The 18,399-nt window shown below is 43.6% G+C and overlaps 1 protein-coding gene across 8 annotated transcripts in view; it reads left to right on the top strand.

Moving 5' to 3' along the window:
• ARID1B (AT-rich interaction domain 1B) overlaps positions 1-18,399 on the top strand; it is a 572,492-nt gene that overhangs the window by 520,029 nt on the left and 34,064 nt on the right. For all 8 annotated transcript variants that reach the window (XM_075339668.1, XM_075339666.1, XM_075339669.1 and 5 more), the window contains 2 exons: positions 3,801-3,954; positions 11,185-11,301. In XM_075339668.1, the coding sequence (XP_075195783.1) occupies positions 3,801-3,954; positions 11,185-11,301 (271 nt within the window). The remainder of the gene's footprint in view (positions 1-3,800; positions 3,955-11,184; positions 11,302-18,399) is intronic.

Below are 18,399 nucleotides of genomic sequence, written 5' to 3'. Positions count from 1 at the left end.
ACACACACAGCTCTGCTTCACACACAGACACACACACACACACACAGCTCTGCTTCACACCACACATATTTCTTCAGCTCTGCTTCACACACAGCTCTGCTTCACACACACACAGCTCTCTTTCACACACACACTCACACACACAGCTCTGCTTCACACACAGCTCTGCTTCACACCACACATCTTTCTTCAGCTCTGCTTCACACACACACACACACACAGCTCTGCTTCACACCACACATCTTTCTTCAGCTCTGCTTCACACACACACACACAGCTCTGCTTCACACCACACATCTTTCTTCAGCTCTGCTTCACACCACACATCTTTCTTCAGCTCTGCTTCTCTCACACACACACAGCTCTGCTTCACACCACACATCTTTCTTCAGCTCTGCTTCTCTCACACACACACAGCTCTGCTTCACACCACACATCTTTCTTCAGCTCTGCTTCTCTCACACACACACAGCTCTGCTTCACACACAGACACACACACAGCTCTGCTTCACACCACACATTTCTTCAGCTCTGCTTCACACACACACAGCTCTCTTTCACACACACACTCACACACACAGCTCTGCTTCACACACAGACACACACACACACACACACACAGCTCTGCTTCACACCACACATATTTCTTCAGCTCTGCTTCACACACAGCTCTGCTTCACACACACACAGCTCTCTTTCACACACACTCACACACACAGCTCTGCTTCACACACAGCTCTGCTTCACACCACACATCTTTCTTCAGCTCTGCTTCACACACACACACACACAGCTCTGCTTCACACCACACATCTTTCTTCAGCTCTGCTTCACACACACACACACACAGCTCTGCTTCACACCACACATCTTTCTTCAGCTCTGCTTCTCTCACACACACACAGCTCTGCTTCACACCACACATCTTTCTTCAGCTCTGCTTCTCTCACACACACACAGCTCTGCTTCACACCACACATCTTTCTTCAGCTCTGCTTCTCTCACACACACACAGCTCTGCTTCACACACAGACACACACACAGCTCTGCTTCACACACACACACACACAGCTCTGCTTCACACCACACATTTCTTCAGCTCTGCTTCACACACACACAGCTCTCTTTCACACACACTCACACACAGCTCTGCTTCACACACAGACACACACACAGCTCTGCTTCACACCACACATATTTCTTCAGCTCTGCTTCACACACAGCTCTGCTTCACACACACAGCTCTCTTTCACACACACACACACAGCTCTGCTTCACACACAGACACACACACAGCTCTGCTTCACACCACACATTTCTTCAGCTCTGCTTCACACACACACACAGCTCTCTTTCACACTCACACACACAGCTCTGCTTCACACACAGACACACACACAGCTCTGCTTCACACCACACATTTCTTCAGCTCTGCTTCACACACAGCTCTGCTTCACACACACAGCTCTCTTTCACACACACACTCACACACACAGCTCTGCTTCACACACAGACACACACACACACACACACAGCTCTGCTTCACACCACACATATTTCTTCAGCTCTGCTTCACACACAGCTCTGCTTCACACACACACAGCTCTCTTTCACACACACACACTCACAGCTCTGCTTCACACACACAGCTCTGCATCACACCACACAGCTCTGCATCACACCACACATCTTTCTTCAGCTCTGTCCCTACCTGCTCTGATGCCATCCTCCTGCTGCTCCGGTATAGGCCGCCATCGTCCTGCTGCTGTTCCGGTGCCGCGGCCATTCTCCTGCTCCGGTTAGTCTCCTCTCCTGGCCGCGGCGTGGGTCTTCTCCGCGGCCGGCCGCGCGCGTGGGTCCTCTCCTCCGCGGCCGGCCGCGCGCGTGGGTCCTCTCCTCCGCGGCCGGCCGCCCGCGTGGGTCCTCTCCTCCGCGGCCGGCCAGGCAGCCGGCCGCCCGCGTGGGTCCTCTCCTCCGCGGCCGGCCAGGCAGCCGGCCGCCCGCGTGGGTCCTCTCCTCCGCGGCCAGCCAGGCAGCCGGCCGCCCGCGTGGGTCCTCTCCTCTGCGGCCGGCCAGCCGGCCGCGCGCGTGGGTCTTCTCCGCGGCGGCGTCCTGCTGTGACGTCCGCGGCGTCCTGCTGTGACGTCCGCAGCATTGGACGCCGCAGCAGAGCAGGGAGCAGGCACACCTCTGACCCCGGAAGTACAAACGATGGTACTTCCGAGGTCAATCAGCGTCCTGTGCCCGCAGCTTGTTTTTGCGTCTTAGAGACGCAGATACAAATAAATGTAGGTGCCCCCCCCCCCCCCCGAAAACACAGCTGATTTAGACTGTCTTAACGGAGGGGGAGCGGGTGTGAAGAAAAGAAAAAAAAAATTGCTGACGGGTGGCAAGTATGGCCCTGGTGGTGGGGGCCCCTTGGAAGCTCTTTTGGTGGGGGCCCCGGGGCTGAAGCCCCGCCTGCCCCGCCTATAATCCGGCCCTGATTGGAGGGGAAGGGGACTACCTCTCTGAGTGACAGAAGTCTGAGCACGCATGCTCAGATCAGACCTCACTCTCCTCTCTGCCCCCATCCTGCTGAAGATTTGATGTGCTGTCCTGTCAGCTGACAAGTACAGCAATGTACTTATTATAAGAAAGCATATCACAGGGCTTGTCATGAAAGGACGGCACATCAAATCTTCAGCAGGACCGAGGCAGAAATACTGAAGCCTGATCTGAGCTCAGTCATAAGTGGTGCACACTGACTGCTGAGCCATCAAAGTGTGGTCTCTTCAACTGACAACCCGGTGATATGCTTTCTATTAACATGCAGCACTTGTCAGCTGAAGAGACTGCACTATAAAGCAACATCAGATCCAGGCAGAGGAAGAGCATGAAGTCTGATCTGAGCATGCGCTCCCAAACTGCTGCCACTCACTGAGTGTCAACCCCGCCCCAACAATGAAAGGCGCTGCTCAATTCATCCAATTCCAGTCCCTAGGTCGTAAGTAGCTTTACTGCATCGCAGCAGAGTAATAATGCAGCCACACTGACAGGCTTACCGGAGCAGGGCAGATAATAGGAGTATATTAGGAAAATGATTATTAGGAAAGAGTAAGGTGATAGATGCTTACAGAGATTTTCTACTATTAATTTAACCTCTTCTCCTGAGAGTGTCACTATACAAATCCTTTAATTAATGAACCTGATTGGTGCCATAAAAGAAAATATATGGATATACACCAGGGATTTGACAAAAATGTTTTTATTTATTTTTTGAGCCAACGCCAAGAGTGGATTTTGTAGAAAGCAGAGGTATGTCGTCATTTTCTGTTACCAATTCCTTTAGAATCTATTGTTGGCTTTGGCTCAGAAAGCAGCATCATAAACGCCATGTGTGATTCCAGCCTCCAAGTGGTAGCGTATTTTCTCATATGTATGATTCATGTTTGTTTTATTCTATTCATATGCCAAGCCATTATTCCTTTCTTCAAAATGTTGTAATTTTTGCTAATATAAATAACATTGAAATAAATCTGTAAAATAGGCCATTTTTAACATTTATTAAAGATCCCGGAGTGTGTGCAGATTGCGGGAATCTGCACACATTTTTCTCCTTGCAGCCTATGTACCTTTTAGAGTTTTTCTTTTACAGCCAATCTTTTGTAACGTTTCAACTCTTTGCCAGAGGCTAGTATAATTCCAGCTGACATGGTTATGGCCTGGTCATTAAAAGGCTTTATGGACAATTGATATTTCGGTTTCAAGGTAAACGGAAAATTGTTTAATTTGCACTTTTTCTTATTTTATTATTTTAGTGCCTGGAAGCAATGAGCCTTTCATGCCCCCTGGCCAAATGCCTAACAGTGGCATGCCGGATATGTACAACCAGGCTCCATCTGGAGTGATGTCCAATATGGGAATGAGTCAGCGGCAGCAATTTCCTTATGGACCTGGAAGCTATGATAGAAGGTAAGTTCCCTAGTATAGCCTATACTGTGTAATAAAACAAAAACAAGTCTGTCTACAAAGTTAATTTAATTTTGATTTTTTTTTTATTCCTTTTTTATGTAAACTGTTAAACCCATATTCTCTTTTTGGTAGATTTGTTATCAATACTGATGGCAGAAAAATATTTCACAGCACTTTTTAGGATCCTGTCCTAGACGTTGCCATGGTGTGTAATCTGCTTGTAGATAAACCCAATCTTCTTAAAGGGAACCTGTCACCACTTTTTTGGCGTATAAGCTGCGGCCACCACCACCAGGCTCTTATATACAGCATTCTAACATGCTGTATATAAGAGCCCTGGCCGCTGTGAGAACATAAAAAACACTTTATAATACTTACCGAACGGTCGTGCGGTGGGCCATATGGGCGTCTCCGGTGCCGGCGCCGCCTCTTTCGGCCATCTTCGTCCTCCTTCTGAAGCCTGTGTGCATGACACGTCTACGTCATACACACTCGACGATCATGCGCAGGCGCACTACAATGCTTTGATCTGCCCTGCTCAGGGCAGATGAAAGTGCGTTTGCTCAGGACCTGAATGCCGGCGAGTGTGGATGACGTCGGATGCGTCATGCACCACGGCTAGAGAAGAACGAAGATGGCCGAAAGAGGCGGCACCGGGGAATGGAGACGCCCATATGGGCCACCGCACGACCGTTAGGTAAGTATTAGAAAGTGTTTTTTATGTTCTCACAGCGGCCTGGGCTCTTATATACAGCATTCTAACATGCTGTATATAAGAGCCCGGTGGTGGTGGCCGCAGCTTATACGCCAAAAAAGTGGTGACAGGTTCCCTTTAAGAAAAGACTGAAAAGCTGTAACGTTCTCCTTTATTGATTGTGACAGGCAAGGTGAAACCATAAGATGCAATTAACAGCAGGAGTCAGAATATAAAACTATACAGTACATAGTATACAGATAGTCCGCAATACACAGTATAATATGAGATAATGCAGCAAATATACTATGAAACACAACATTGTGACAGATTGTGCTCACAAGTAACAAAGAAGTTATAAAGTGGCTTCTCCAGCAGAAGTAAAGAAGAAAATGGCTGCTGTCCATGCTGTGACCAGAACAGGACCACAGTGCAACAGGAGCTGTCCCACAATGCATAGCAAACATTCCCATAATGCATAGCAACTAAACTAGAGCAAATACATCCATCACCAGCAGATGGTGCTGTTACCAAACACGATTCCAATCCCATCCAATGTCAGACTACAATACCCACAGTGACCCCCCCCCCCCCCTGCCTGGATAGCCAAATGCACCGCTGAGACAGAACACTTGTATTTAGCTGCAAATTGTGCTAAAGTGATGTCATTTTGGAAAAAAAAGCCAAGAAACACAATTTGGGGTAATGTTGCCTTATGCAGTTGGTTTTTATCAGGGTGTTTTTCGTAGTGTTCTGAAATTGCTTTCTCCGTGGGTCGGGTTGTCACACTGGTGACATTGGCGTTCAAGACTTTAGAAAATAATTTTAAAATGGCAAGACAAATTCAATAAGAAGAAAGCACTTTGTGGAAGATGAAATGAGCGTTTTAAACTTTGCCGTTAACTCCTCACTTAGAAGTCATCTTGTGCAACTTGACATTTTAAAACCATCATTAAGTACGGGGAATTGGAAAAACTGTAACAAAGCATGATGCTTCCCATAATTTTACATTATCAATATCAGCAGTTAAGAAATATGGGATGGGAACATGTTTTTGGTCAGCTATGTTTAGAGCATTGCATAGTAGTTTTTCTCTTTAATTTCTAAGAAAAGGGAGATGCTGGAATTTCAGGTTGACATTGAGAATTAATTTTAAAAGCAGCAGTAATGCAAATAAATATTAGGTGGTTGTTCACCTCTGAAGATTTTTGCTCTGCAGGCCTTAGGTCCTGACAAAAGCTATCTGCATGAAAGGTTGTTCCAGTTTCTCCTTAGAGTTTGTCCCCTACTTTTACATTGATGGCCTATCCTCAGGATAGGCCATCAATGTATGATCGGCCGGGGTCTGACACTAGCACTCACACCAATCAGCTGTTGTCGGTGCAGGCAGCCAGAAATGCTCAGTTTCGGAGCTGCACTGTCAACTCACAGAAGCCGAGGTCGGGTACTGCACATCCGCCTCCCATTCAAATCAATAAGAAGTGGATGTGCAGTACGCGGCCGCTATAAGAAGATGGGGCAGCTACAAAACTGAGCATTTCCAGCTGCCACCGGCACAAAGAACAGCATATCGGACCCCGGCCGATCATACATGGATTACCAATCCTAAGGATATGCCATTATTATAAAAGTAGGGGACAACCTTTTTAGTGTAAGCTCTCGCGATGAGTTTTTTGATGCTTTTATTTTTGCAGCTTAAAAGTGTTTTACATATCCAGTAAAATTAATGGAATTTATTGAAATCCGTTGCTCAATGTACTTTTTTTTTTTTTTTTTTACAAAAAATTAACACTATGTAAACTGTCCTTATCAAGACACACCTGCCCGTGTGAATAAAGTTTTGTCAAAGCCAAATACCAGGAAGTATCAAAATCAAAACAGCTTTAAGTAAAATTTGACCTGCCAACAAAAGTCAAAAACTTCAGTATCAAAAATGCAATTAAAACACCATGTAAAAAACACACTTAAATACACAAATAATCTAATTTACCTAATAGGTGCTGAAATTTGTAAACACTCACCAAATGCTCATTGTGGGAACTTTACCTTCACATGTCAGACTTTTTTCACCATCTTCTATCTAACAGTCCATGAAAATCGGTCTGCACTCGGAAGGCATCCAAGCTGTCTTGTTTTTTTTTTTTTTTCCGGTTATCTTTTTTTTTTTTCTTTCATGGGCCCAAAAACTTGCTATTTTGATCTGGCACATTTCTGTGAAATTGGGTTGCCCTGTCGGTCCTCATAAAATCACGGATGTGTAAATCACCCATTCACTATTATAGGTACGAGTACTATCCGTGAAGAACATCGATAGCATTTGTACACAAAAATGGCCATAAAGGTCATGTCACACATAACGAGATTGCTAACGACATCGTTGCTACATCACAGTTTCTGTGACGAAACAACGACTTCACCAGCGATCTCGTTATGTTTGACATGTACCAACGATCCGCCCCCTGCTGTGAGATCATTGCTGAATGTCCTGGGCCATTTTTGGCTCGTTGGAGTCCTGCTGGGCAAGATGGATCTGTGTGTTTGACACCTACCAACGATCTCGTTAACTACCTAGATGAGAGCTTAAAGTGTGACACGTAGGTGTGTAGTTGCGTCACCTTTTCCGCGCCCCCTCTGCACCGATTGGTTGGCGCTGAGAACAGTACTGCATTCTGATTGGGTATCGCTTCATGCTTTGTTCCTTCTTGAGCCTTGCTTTGAGCATAGAACCTGCAACTACACCCAGATTTATTCGTACTTTGTTCCCGATTGCTTGCTTGCTTTTCGGATCGAAGCTGAAGTTGCAGGTTCTATCCTCAAAGTAAGGCTCAAAAAGGGACAAGGGATGAAGCTATACAAAGTTGCCTTCTAGACCAGCCGCCTAATCAGAACGCAGTATTGGCCACCAATTGGAGCGGAGGGGTGTGGAAAAGGCGACGCATATGCACGCCTACGTGGCTTACAGCGTGAAACACTATGCCCTATTCGAGGTCGGAATCGTTATATAGCTGCTGTGTGACAGGGTCCCAACGACCTCGTTATACAGGTCGCTGCATCGTTACTAAAGTTGTTGGGAAAATGACTGTGACATCTCACCAACGATTTCACAGCGATCCGGAAACTGTGACGTAGTAACGATCTCATTTAACGATCTCGTTATGTGTGACTGGACCTTTAGAATGATACCTAACAGTTTAACACCTACTGATTTAGTAAAGCTCGACTCCTAAATTAGCTGTAGCATGTGTGTCTGAGATAAAATTGATAAATGGAGATGTGTAAGAGTCCTGATAATCTTTGCATTGCTCTGAAGTTTGTCGGCACTGTGTGACTAACAATATATTAAATCTGATGTCATTCATAGCAACAAAATAGGATTTCTGTGTAGTTTATAGCTAGCAGTTTTTTGTGTGTTTTTTTTTTTTTACGTTATTGTTTAATGCTGTTTTATCTTGGATACAAATTCCTGTACTTTCCCAAAAGTTCTGGTGCTGGCCAGTTCTGGTTTATTTGCACTGATTTTTATGAAACAGTAAAAGGAAGCAATCAATTGGCAGACAGTTAAAAGGTTAATTACAATATGCATAGCTTTTAATTACCGTTAAAGAATGAAATTGGTAAATAGCAAAGGTGCATTAAAAGGTTATTTAGTGCTTAAGGGTAGTATTTAATAGTATCTGGTATATAGCAATATTTTATATTCTTTTTATAACATCAGTTTAATTGAGGCAGTTAAATATATTAACAACCTCCTTGGGATCTAGTATGAGTGTAACTGCACAAATTGATTTAAAGGGTATTTTCATATTAGCATTCACCTTCATCTATTCATAGTGTAAAAATCTGAGCTGGACATTTGGAATAACACTTGGTGAAAGGCCCCAGGCATTCTGTTAAGAAATAATTTTGCTACACCCCAGCTTCTTTCCAATTTCTGGTTTCCTTTTTTTCATTAAGGAGTGGTCAATGGCTGACAGCTCAGCCTCTTCTCATATACTGTCATTGTGAGCAGTTAAGCACGTTGAAGATGAAATAATATCTAAAAGGCATAATCAAAGAAGCCACATTTTATTTTGTATTTTAGGAAAAAAAAAATATTTTCAACTATTAAATTTTTTAAAATTGTAAAAGGAAAATAGGCTCATGCAAACCTTTACGCACCATTGGAGATTTATGGCTCAGATAACTTTGACCAAAGTTTCAGACCTTAATTAGCTGTTATAAATCCCAGCCACCTTGTGCCAAAACACAGTAGCCATGGGTTCTTCTAAGTAGCTTCCTAGCACTCTGAAAATGGTGGAGGCCCACAAAACAGTAGAAAGCTATAAGAAGATAACAAAGCGTTTTCAAGTTGGCCATTCCTCAGTTAAAAATGTAATTAAGACATGGCAGTTAACAGGAACAGTGGAAGCCAAAATAAGGTCAGGAAGACCAAGCAAGATTTCTGTGGAAGCTGCTCGTAGGATTGCTAGAGAGGCAAATCAGAACCCCTGCTTGACTGCGAAAGACCGTCAGAAAGATTTAGCAGACTGTGGATTTGTGGTACATTGTGCACGTGTCTTTGAACAGTAGAACAAACATGGCCTTCATGGGAGAGTCATCAGAAGAAAACCTCTCCTGCATCCTCACCATAAAATTCAGCATCAGAAGCATGCAAAAGAACATCTGAACAAGCCTGATGCATTTTGGAAACAAGTCATGTGGACCAATGAGGTTAAAGCAGAATTATATGGCCACAATGATCATAGGTATGTGTGGGGAAGAAATGGTACAGAAGTTCAGAAAACAAAAATGTCACCAACCATTAACCATGGGGGTGGATCAATCATGTTTTGGGGTTGTGCTGCAGCCAATGGCACAGGGAACATTTCATGGGTAGAGGGAAGAATGTACTCAATGAAATTTCACCAAATTTTTGATGGAAAAACAAAACCATCTTTAAAAAAAAACCCTGAAGCTGAAAAGAGGATTGCTTCTACAAATGGATAATCCTTAACACATTTCAAAATCCACAATAGACTACCTCAAAAGGCACAAGCTGAAAGTTTTACAATTGCCCTCACGGTCCACTGATTTACATCATTGAAAATCTGTGGCTAGACCTTAAAAGAGCAGTGCATTGAAGACGACCCAGGAAGCTCACAGAGCTGGAAGACTTTTCCGAATAAGAATGGATGAAAATCCCTCAAACAAGAATTGCAAGACTCTTTTCTGGCTACAAAAAGCATTTAGAAGCTGTGATACTTGCCAAATGGGTGCTACTAGGTACTAGCCATGTAGAGTGCCCAAACTTTTGCATCGGCCCATTGTACTGTTTTGTTGATATATATAGAAGATGTATCATCTTTAACTTGATCCCTAAGAGATCATTTCATCTTTAATTGTTGTTCATAATAACAGTAATTTTGAACAGGGGTGCCCAGACTTTTTTTAGTCCACTATACTTATTTAGTATAATATCAGCAATTTTTTTGGACTATTGTGTACATCTGACACTTTAGTTATTTTGCACATTAGAAGTCTGGAGACTGTGTCCCACCAGTTTTATCTATATGGACAAACGTACCTTGCAGGTTCAATAGCCATTGATTTGCAAAAACACTTCATTGAATTAAAATAGCTCCAATGAAAGTCAACGCTGAAGGTCACTAGCGCTTAAAAGATTAAATAGGCATTATCTTGCTTAACCCTCATATATTTTCCTTTCAAATGTTAAAGATTTCAAACCGTGAAACTTAAAAAGAGGGTTGGCAAAGGAAACCTTAAGGGTGCCTTCACACTTTAGCGATGCAGCAGCGATCCGACCAGCGATCTGACCTGGTCAGGATCGCTGCTGCATCGCTACATGGTCGCTGGTGAGCTGTCAAACAGGCAGATCTCACCAGCGACCAGTGACCAGCCCCCAGCCAGCAGCGACGTGCAAGCGATGCTGCGCTTGCACGGAGCCGGCGTCTGGAAGCTGAGGACACTGGTAACTAAGGTAAACATCGGGTATGGTTACCCGATGTTTACATTAGTTACCAGCGCACACCGCTTAGCTGTGTGTGCAGGGAGCAGGAGCCGGGACTGGCAGCGTGAGAGCTGCGGAGGCTGGTAACGAAGGTAAATATCGGGTAACCACCTTGGTTACCCGATGTTTACCTTGGTTACAGCTTACCGCAGGCTGTCAGACGCCGGCTCCTGCTCCCTGGACATTCAGGATTGTTGCTCTCTCGCTGTCACACACAGCGATGTGTGCTTATCAGCGGGAGAGCAACAATAAAAAAACGAACCAGGGCTGTGTGTAACGAGCAGCGATCTCACAGCAGGGGCCAGATCGCTGCTCAGTGTCACACACAGCGAGATCGCTAATGAGGTCACAAAAACCGTGACTCACCTGCGATCTCAGTAGCGATCTCGCTGTGTGTGAAGCACCCCTTAGATTCAACAGAAACTGGAAAGTAGCATCTAGAAAGTTTGAAGTAGATTGATATGCCTGTGTACGAATTTCCTCTATTGCCTGTATTTTTTATTTTTCTAAAATGTTCCCATTTTTGTAGGTCTGAATATGGCATTGGCGCTGAGAGCAGTATGGGTCCACCAGGTCAAAACAGCATGGGCGCTTCAAACAGTGATCCTAGCATGTATTCACCAAATCGTTATCCAGGACAGCAAAGGTGGGCAGTTTAATGTTACAAACCAAGAGAGCAAACTAGTACTAATGGTATTTTCAACTTTTTCCATATGAGGAAGAATAGCTGCAGTGTAGGTTTAGTGTATCTTTACACAAGACATATACACTGCAGGTTTTATGTGCAGAAAATCCACAGTGTATTACAGTACTTGCAAAGCGGATGTGAGTGTACCAAATCTCATCCAAATCTCCTGTTGAAAAATCAGCTTGGAAATTAATGTGCAGTGTGGATTTTAGATCCAGATCATGTCAATCTATGCCACATATTTTCAGATTTTTGTCCCAAATTCCACAACAATTCTGCAATTAATTTTTGCCAGTTTAATTTGCATTTGTGTATGAGAACCATTACATGAATTGTAATTTTGAATTGGAATAGTCTACTTTTTTACATAGTGATCTGAAATAATACAGCCCAATTGTGCAGTATACCATTATTCACTTGAAATGCACCCTAAGTAACATAGAGTGACTCAATCTGCCGAGGAGCGAGTTCGAGTCATATTTACTGAAATCTGCAGTTTCATGCACATTTGAGATTTGTTGTTTTTCTTTAAAAAAAAAAAAAAACCCAAACAATAATGCTCACCACCATTACATACAAGCTGCACACTTAGGGGTGCTTCACACATAGCGAGATCGCTACCGAAATCGCTGCTACGTCACGGTTTTGGTGACGCAACAGTGACCTCATTAGCGATCTCGCTGTGTGTGACACTGAGCAGCGATCTGGCCCCTGCTGTGAGATCGCTCCTCGTTACACACAGCCCTGGTTCGTTTTCTTCAAAGGCGCTCTCCCGCTGTGACGCACACATCGCTGTGTGTGACAGCGAGAGAGCGACGAAATGAAGCGAGCAGGGAGCAGGAGCCGGCATCTGGCAGCTGCGGTAAGCTGTAACCAAGATAAACATCGGGTAACCAAGGGAAGCCCTTTCCCTGGTTACCCGATATTTACCTTCGTTACCAGCCTCCGCCGCTCTCGCTGCCAGTGCCGGCTCCTGCTCTCTGCACATGTAGCTGCAGTACACATTGGGTTAATTAACCCGATGTGTACTGTAGCTAGGAGAGCAAGGAGCCAGTGCTAAGCAGTGTGCGCGGCTCCCTGCTCTCTGCACATGTAGCGACGTTATGATCGCTGCTGCGTCGCTGTGTTTGACTGCTAAGCAGCGATCATAACAGTGACTTACAAGGTCGCTGTTACGTCACAGAAAATGGTGACGTAACAGCGACGTCGTTGTCGCTATGTGTGAACCCAGCCTTAAGCAAAAAATACAGCAAAAAGAGTGAGTGGTATGTGTTCTAACTTTGATATATGCAGTATATTGTTATATTCATGTAGATTATATATGATGTAGATTATATATGAAACTAATTCTCACTATTGTTCAAGTATATCTTATACTTACCTGCTATTTTTCCCTTTTATATACAGTGTGTCCACCCATATCTTGTCCACCGCTATTAACTTGAGAACAGTGGCAGCTATAAGCATAGAAGTGGTGTCTAGGTATAGTAAAGTAGCCATGGGCTACGTAATGAAACCACCTATAGCGCCACCTGGTGGAAAATGTTTTTTCTTTCTCAAAAACGGAACAAGATAGAGAAAAAAAGTGAATTACAAAATTGTAGGGCATCATCAATTCAATATGAATCGACACCTTGCATACAGAAATGCTAAGATAAGAACGTGTAAAACTCACAAGGGTGCAGATGTGAAGCAATACCTCATGGAGACCTTCCTACAAGTCATTGTGTATGGTGGCTGAGTGGAATGGCCTCTATGCTCACCTGTGGGTGCCGTGCTGGCTGTATGGAGCAGGGTAGTGCTGCCAGTGTCACACATGCTCTGTTGGTGGTGTGGGCTTCAGAGATATGGCGCCCAGAGTTGGCGTTTGCGCAGATTAAGCTCTCGGCTCATTGACAAACAGAGATGTCATCTGCGCACGGGCCACCTCTGGGCGCCATTTTCCTTAAGTCCGCTGCTGGAAGAGCAAAGGGCCGGAGGCGGCACCTACGCAGATGAGATCTTGAGCCAAGCGCTCTATCTGCGCAAGCACAGCCTCCGGGCGCCCTTATATGAAGCCGACAGAGCATCTCACCCGCCGCCCCACTCTGCTTCGCACAGCCCCCACCGCAGCCAGCACAGCCCCCTTTCTCCACCTCCCAGTAAGGTACATTTTTATTATAAGGCGCACCCCTCATTTTCCTCCCAAATTTTTGTGAGGAAAAGTGCATCTTATAATTCGAAAAATACGGTATGTACCAGATTATACAGCTGATCCTGAATTCAATCTTGAGATCCGTGATTCTTTTTTAAAAAAAGAGCTCTCCCAAATCCTGATACTTCAACAACATTGTACGAGAGAGAAATACGGCACTTCAAATATATGCTGGTGCCCGGATAGGATCCCACTCCGTATCAGTATATAAAAAGAATCCAGCACTCAAATTGCAGTGAAAATAATGTTTCTTCTATTTGTATGAAATCAAATATTTACTTACCTTATATGTATGTTTGCCTTCAGTTTTTTCCTTGTACATGCCGTTCCATACATGACTTTTTGTGACACCTTGTATACCTTTATTTTTTTCACTATAGTGTTTGTTTGATAAAGGTCAGAATAGACCGAAACATCACATGTTTGACACCTAAGCCACAAATTAAATATCCTCTTTTCACTGCAATTTGAGTGCCCGATTCTATTTATATACCGTATTTTTTGTATTAGAGGACGCACTTTTCCTCTCAAATTTTTGAATGAGCAGTGTGTCTTAAAATCCAAATGTAGCTTACCGGGGCGTGGTGGAGAGGGGTCACAGGAGGCCGGGGGAATGCTGTGCTCTGTTGTGCGGTGGGCAGTGAGCTCTGTGCGGCGGGCAGTGGCTCAGTTGTGTGGCGGGCAGTGAGGTCTGTGCAGGACCTCACTGCCAGCCGCACAACAGAGCCACTGCTCGCCGCACAGACCTCACTGCCTGCTGCACAACAGAGCAGCGCCAATTTCCCCAGGATAGAGCAGCACCGGCAGCCCCAGTCAACATCGGGCCCCCTTCTGCACCACCACAGCATGGCAGTACTCCAGCACCGCTGCTGCCTCCTGTGACCCCCCCCCCCCGCTCCACCACAGCTGCTGCTCCCCAGTATGACACCACTAGATTATAAAACTGCCCCCATTTTTTTTTACCTCTTTTCCCTCTCTAAATTTGGGGTACGTATTATAAAATGGAAAATACAGTACTTAAACAACAACAACTTTGTTTACTTATCAAGTGTGCGAGTTGTTTAATTTTTTACCCCGTTTCATTGCTTCAGTAGTCTAATATTACATGTCTATCCACTTCACTTGAGTACAGCGAGCATTTTCCCATGCTTTCTGGTTTTGTAAAGTCCTTTCGACTTTTTTTTCTCCAATTTTTAATGCACAAGGTTCCTCCTTTTTTGGAATACTCATTTTGTCTACTCTAGATATCGTATAACCCAAGGCCATTCTGCTGTTTACCAGTCCTTAATCTACATTTAGTAGCTTCGCAACCTAGCATTTTAGGTTTCATTAACTCACTTTTCATTTTGGTACGTCAGGGTTTTTTTTTGTTTTGTTTTTTTTTTAAATAAAGTAAACCAAAAGCAAGGTTAATCCTTTCACGACCGGCCGATTTTTCGCTTTCCGTTTTTTTTTTTCGCCATTCTTTTTTTGAGAGACGTAACTTTATTTTTCAGTCAATATGGTCTTGTGAGGGCTCATTTCTTGCGGAACGAGCTGTACTTTTAAATGAAACCATATTATTCCGTATAGTGTACTGGAAAACGGCAAAAAAATTCCAAATGCAGAAAAATTGCAAAAAAGTGCGATGCACTATTGTTTTTGAGATATTTTATTCACTGTGTTCACTATATGGTAAAAGTGATGTGTGGGTTTGATGCCTCAGGTCAGTGCGAGTTCGTAGACATCAAACATGTATAGGTTTACTTTTATATAAGGGGTTAAAAAAAAATCGGAAGTTTGTCCGAAAAAAGTGGTGCACGTTTTACGCCATATTCCGTGACCCGTAGCGTTCGCATTTTTCGGGATTTATGGCTCAGTGACGGCTTACTTTTTGCATCTCGAGCTGACGTTTTTTAACGGTACCTTTTTTGCGCAGATGCTACGTTTTGATCGCCTCTTATTGCATTTTGCGCAAACGTTGTGGCGACAAAAAACGTTGTTTCGTCGTTTGGAATTTTTTTGCCGCTACGCCGTATACTGATCAGATTAATTGATTTTTATATTTTGAGAGATCGGGCGTTTCTGAACGCGGCGATACCAAATGTGTGTATATTTTTTATTTTTTTAAACCTTTAATTTTCAATGGGGCGAATGGGGGGTGATTTGAACATTTAGGTTTTTTTGGGTTTTTTTTTATTTTACTAGTCTCCCTAGGGGGCTATTGCGATTAGCAATCCGATCGCTCTGCACTATCTGCTGATCACAGCTATACAGCTGTAAACAGCAGATACGCTCACTTTCTTTTTCACTGTGCCGCGGGCACAGCGAAAGTGAAAGCAATTCATGTGTAGTACAGGAGTCATCACATGACCCTGTGCTACCATGACAACTATCGGAAGTCACGTGATCGCGATTCTGCTCGTGAGATGTGCGCCGATCGCGGCATGCTGCCGGCGGCAGACCGCGGGCAGTAACGTTATGACCGCTAGGACGTAATTTTACGGCCCGCGGTTGTTAACAGGTTAAAGTGAACAAGGTTAACGTTTTGCAACTTTTTGACTAGCCGCATTTTGCAATCCTCGGTGTCACAGCAATGCATCTAGTTTTACCGCAAATTTATTTCAGTACGTGAACTTACATAGCAACTTCTTTATTTAGGTTTTAAGCTTTTTTTTTATTAAGGGTTGGAGAATTTTAAACCAAAAATTGGTTGTTTGGAAAGGTTAGAAGCAAATTAAATGCTTTAATTTTCTGTAAAATGTATCCAAACATGGCAACATTCTTTATGCTTAGATCAAATGTTATATTATATGTATTGACAATTCTTACTCAAAAAATCTCAATGTTGTTCAATTCTTTACTTGGCCTAGAAATTAATAAAAAATTATTGAAACACATGGCATAGGTGACAGATGTGGGAGGAGAATGGAAAAGAAACCTAACATCATTGCTAAGAATATGGTTATCACTAGCAGCAGCTCTGATATCACAGGAAGCAGGGGTGGGCTAGGTTGGGGACAAAAGATCTAGTTAAGAAAGAAGTCAAATGTGAAACTAAGGGCTGGTTCACACTAAGCGACAGCGACAACGAGGTCGCTGTTACGTCACCATTTTCTGTGACGTAACAGCGACCTTGTAAGTCGCTGTTATGATCGCTGCTTAGCTGTCAAACACAGCAGCCAAAGCAGCGATCATAACCGCGAGAGCAGGGAGCCGCGCACATTGCTTAGCGCTGGCTCCTTGCTCTCCTAGCTACAGTACACATCGGGTTAATTAACCCGATGTGTACTGCAGCTACATGTGCAGAGAGCAGGGAGCCGCGCACACTGCTTAGCGCTGGCTCCTTCCTTGCTCTCCTAGCTACAGTACACGGGTTAATTAACCCGATGTGTACTGCAGCTACATGTGCAGAGAGCCGGAGCCGGCAGCACAGGCAGCGTGAGAGCTGCGGAGGCTAGTAACTAAGGTAAATATCGGGTAACCACCTTGGTTACCCGATGTTTACCCTGGTTACAGCTTACCGCAGCTGCCAGATGCCGGCTCCTGCTCCCTGCTCGCTTCATTTCGTCGCTCTCTCGCTGTCACACACAGCGATCTGTGTGTCACAGCGGGAGAGCGCCTTTGAAGAAAACGAACCAGGGCTGTGTGTAACGAGCAGCAATCTCGCAGCAGGGGCCAGATCGCTGCTCAGTGTCACACACAGCGAGATCGCTAATGAGGTCACTGTTGCGTCACCAAAACCGTGCCGTAGCAGCGATTTCGGTAGCGATCTCGCTATGTGTGAAGCACCCCTAAGCTAAAACCCCTAAGACATTTAGCTAAGGAATCTCTTTATAAAAATGATAGAATACCTGACTTCTACATATGGTAAACTTCAGAAACACATCCATAACTATTCTATACTAGAAACATCCTGGTAAGGGAAACTTATCTTTTATATGATGATGGTATTAACTAAACTTTTATATTTTTTAGAATATGAACATTTATACAGATATATTGGAAGAAAAAACTACAAAAATATTTAGCCAATTTCATTTGAAAATTTAAACCCCAACGAATAGAACTCCTTCTTAAACATAAAATAAAAGGGGATACAGAGCTACCAGATTTAATAGGATGCTACAAGACTAATATAATTACACAAACCAGAAAATGGTTTACAAAGGAAAAAGTTCTGAATGGGAAGAAATAGAATTAGCTGAAAATAATAACCTTTCACTTTCGACATTAGTCACAGCACACCTCCTAGATCCAAGTCCACAATTCCGGAACTCCCCACAACTGAAGCAGCAACGTCTACTTGGAAAGATTTGTCACAACTCTCGCTGAACAGAAGTGTTCTTAGAATTTATCACCATTTCAACTCTTAACATAGCAATCCAAAAACTTCCAGCAAAGGAATTGAAGAGAACGGGTATAACAGACTTATCCAAAATAATAAGCAATGTAGATAAAGCTTCCTTAATCCTTTTCTTTTTCACCATGATTACAACTTAACAGTTAATATTTTTAACGTATACCTTGAAATTAGGAAATATATCAGTAAAAAAAAAACAAATTCCCATTCAACTACTAGAATATATAGTTAACTTAATTATAAACCTCTTAAATAATATCACTTGGAAAAACCATAAAATGTATCCAAAATTCAACTGAAATTCACACATCAAAAGACGTTAATATGTCAAAATGGTAGATTTGAAGAACTCCTTCACATCGTAAGAATGGGAGAAAGCATTAAAAATCTTCTACTAAATGTACATCTCTACTAGAAACCCATTTTAAAATCCTGACAAGATGGTATTTTGTTACACCAAACTAAGGCCCTGTGCGCACGCTGCGTTTTTACCCCTGCTTTTGCTGCGTTTTTGCTGCAG

This window comes from Anomaloglossus baeobatrachus, chromosome 3 (genome assembly GCF_048569485.1).
Source record: "Anomaloglossus baeobatrachus isolate aAnoBae1 chromosome 3, aAnoBae1.hap1, whole genome shotgun sequence".
Taxonomy (NCBI): Eukaryota; Metazoa; Chordata; class Amphibia; order Anura; family Aromobatidae; genus Anomaloglossus; species Anomaloglossus baeobatrachus.
The sequence above is the reverse complement of the archived record's forward strand: the minus strand, read 5'-3'. Positions and strand labels throughout refer to the sequence as shown.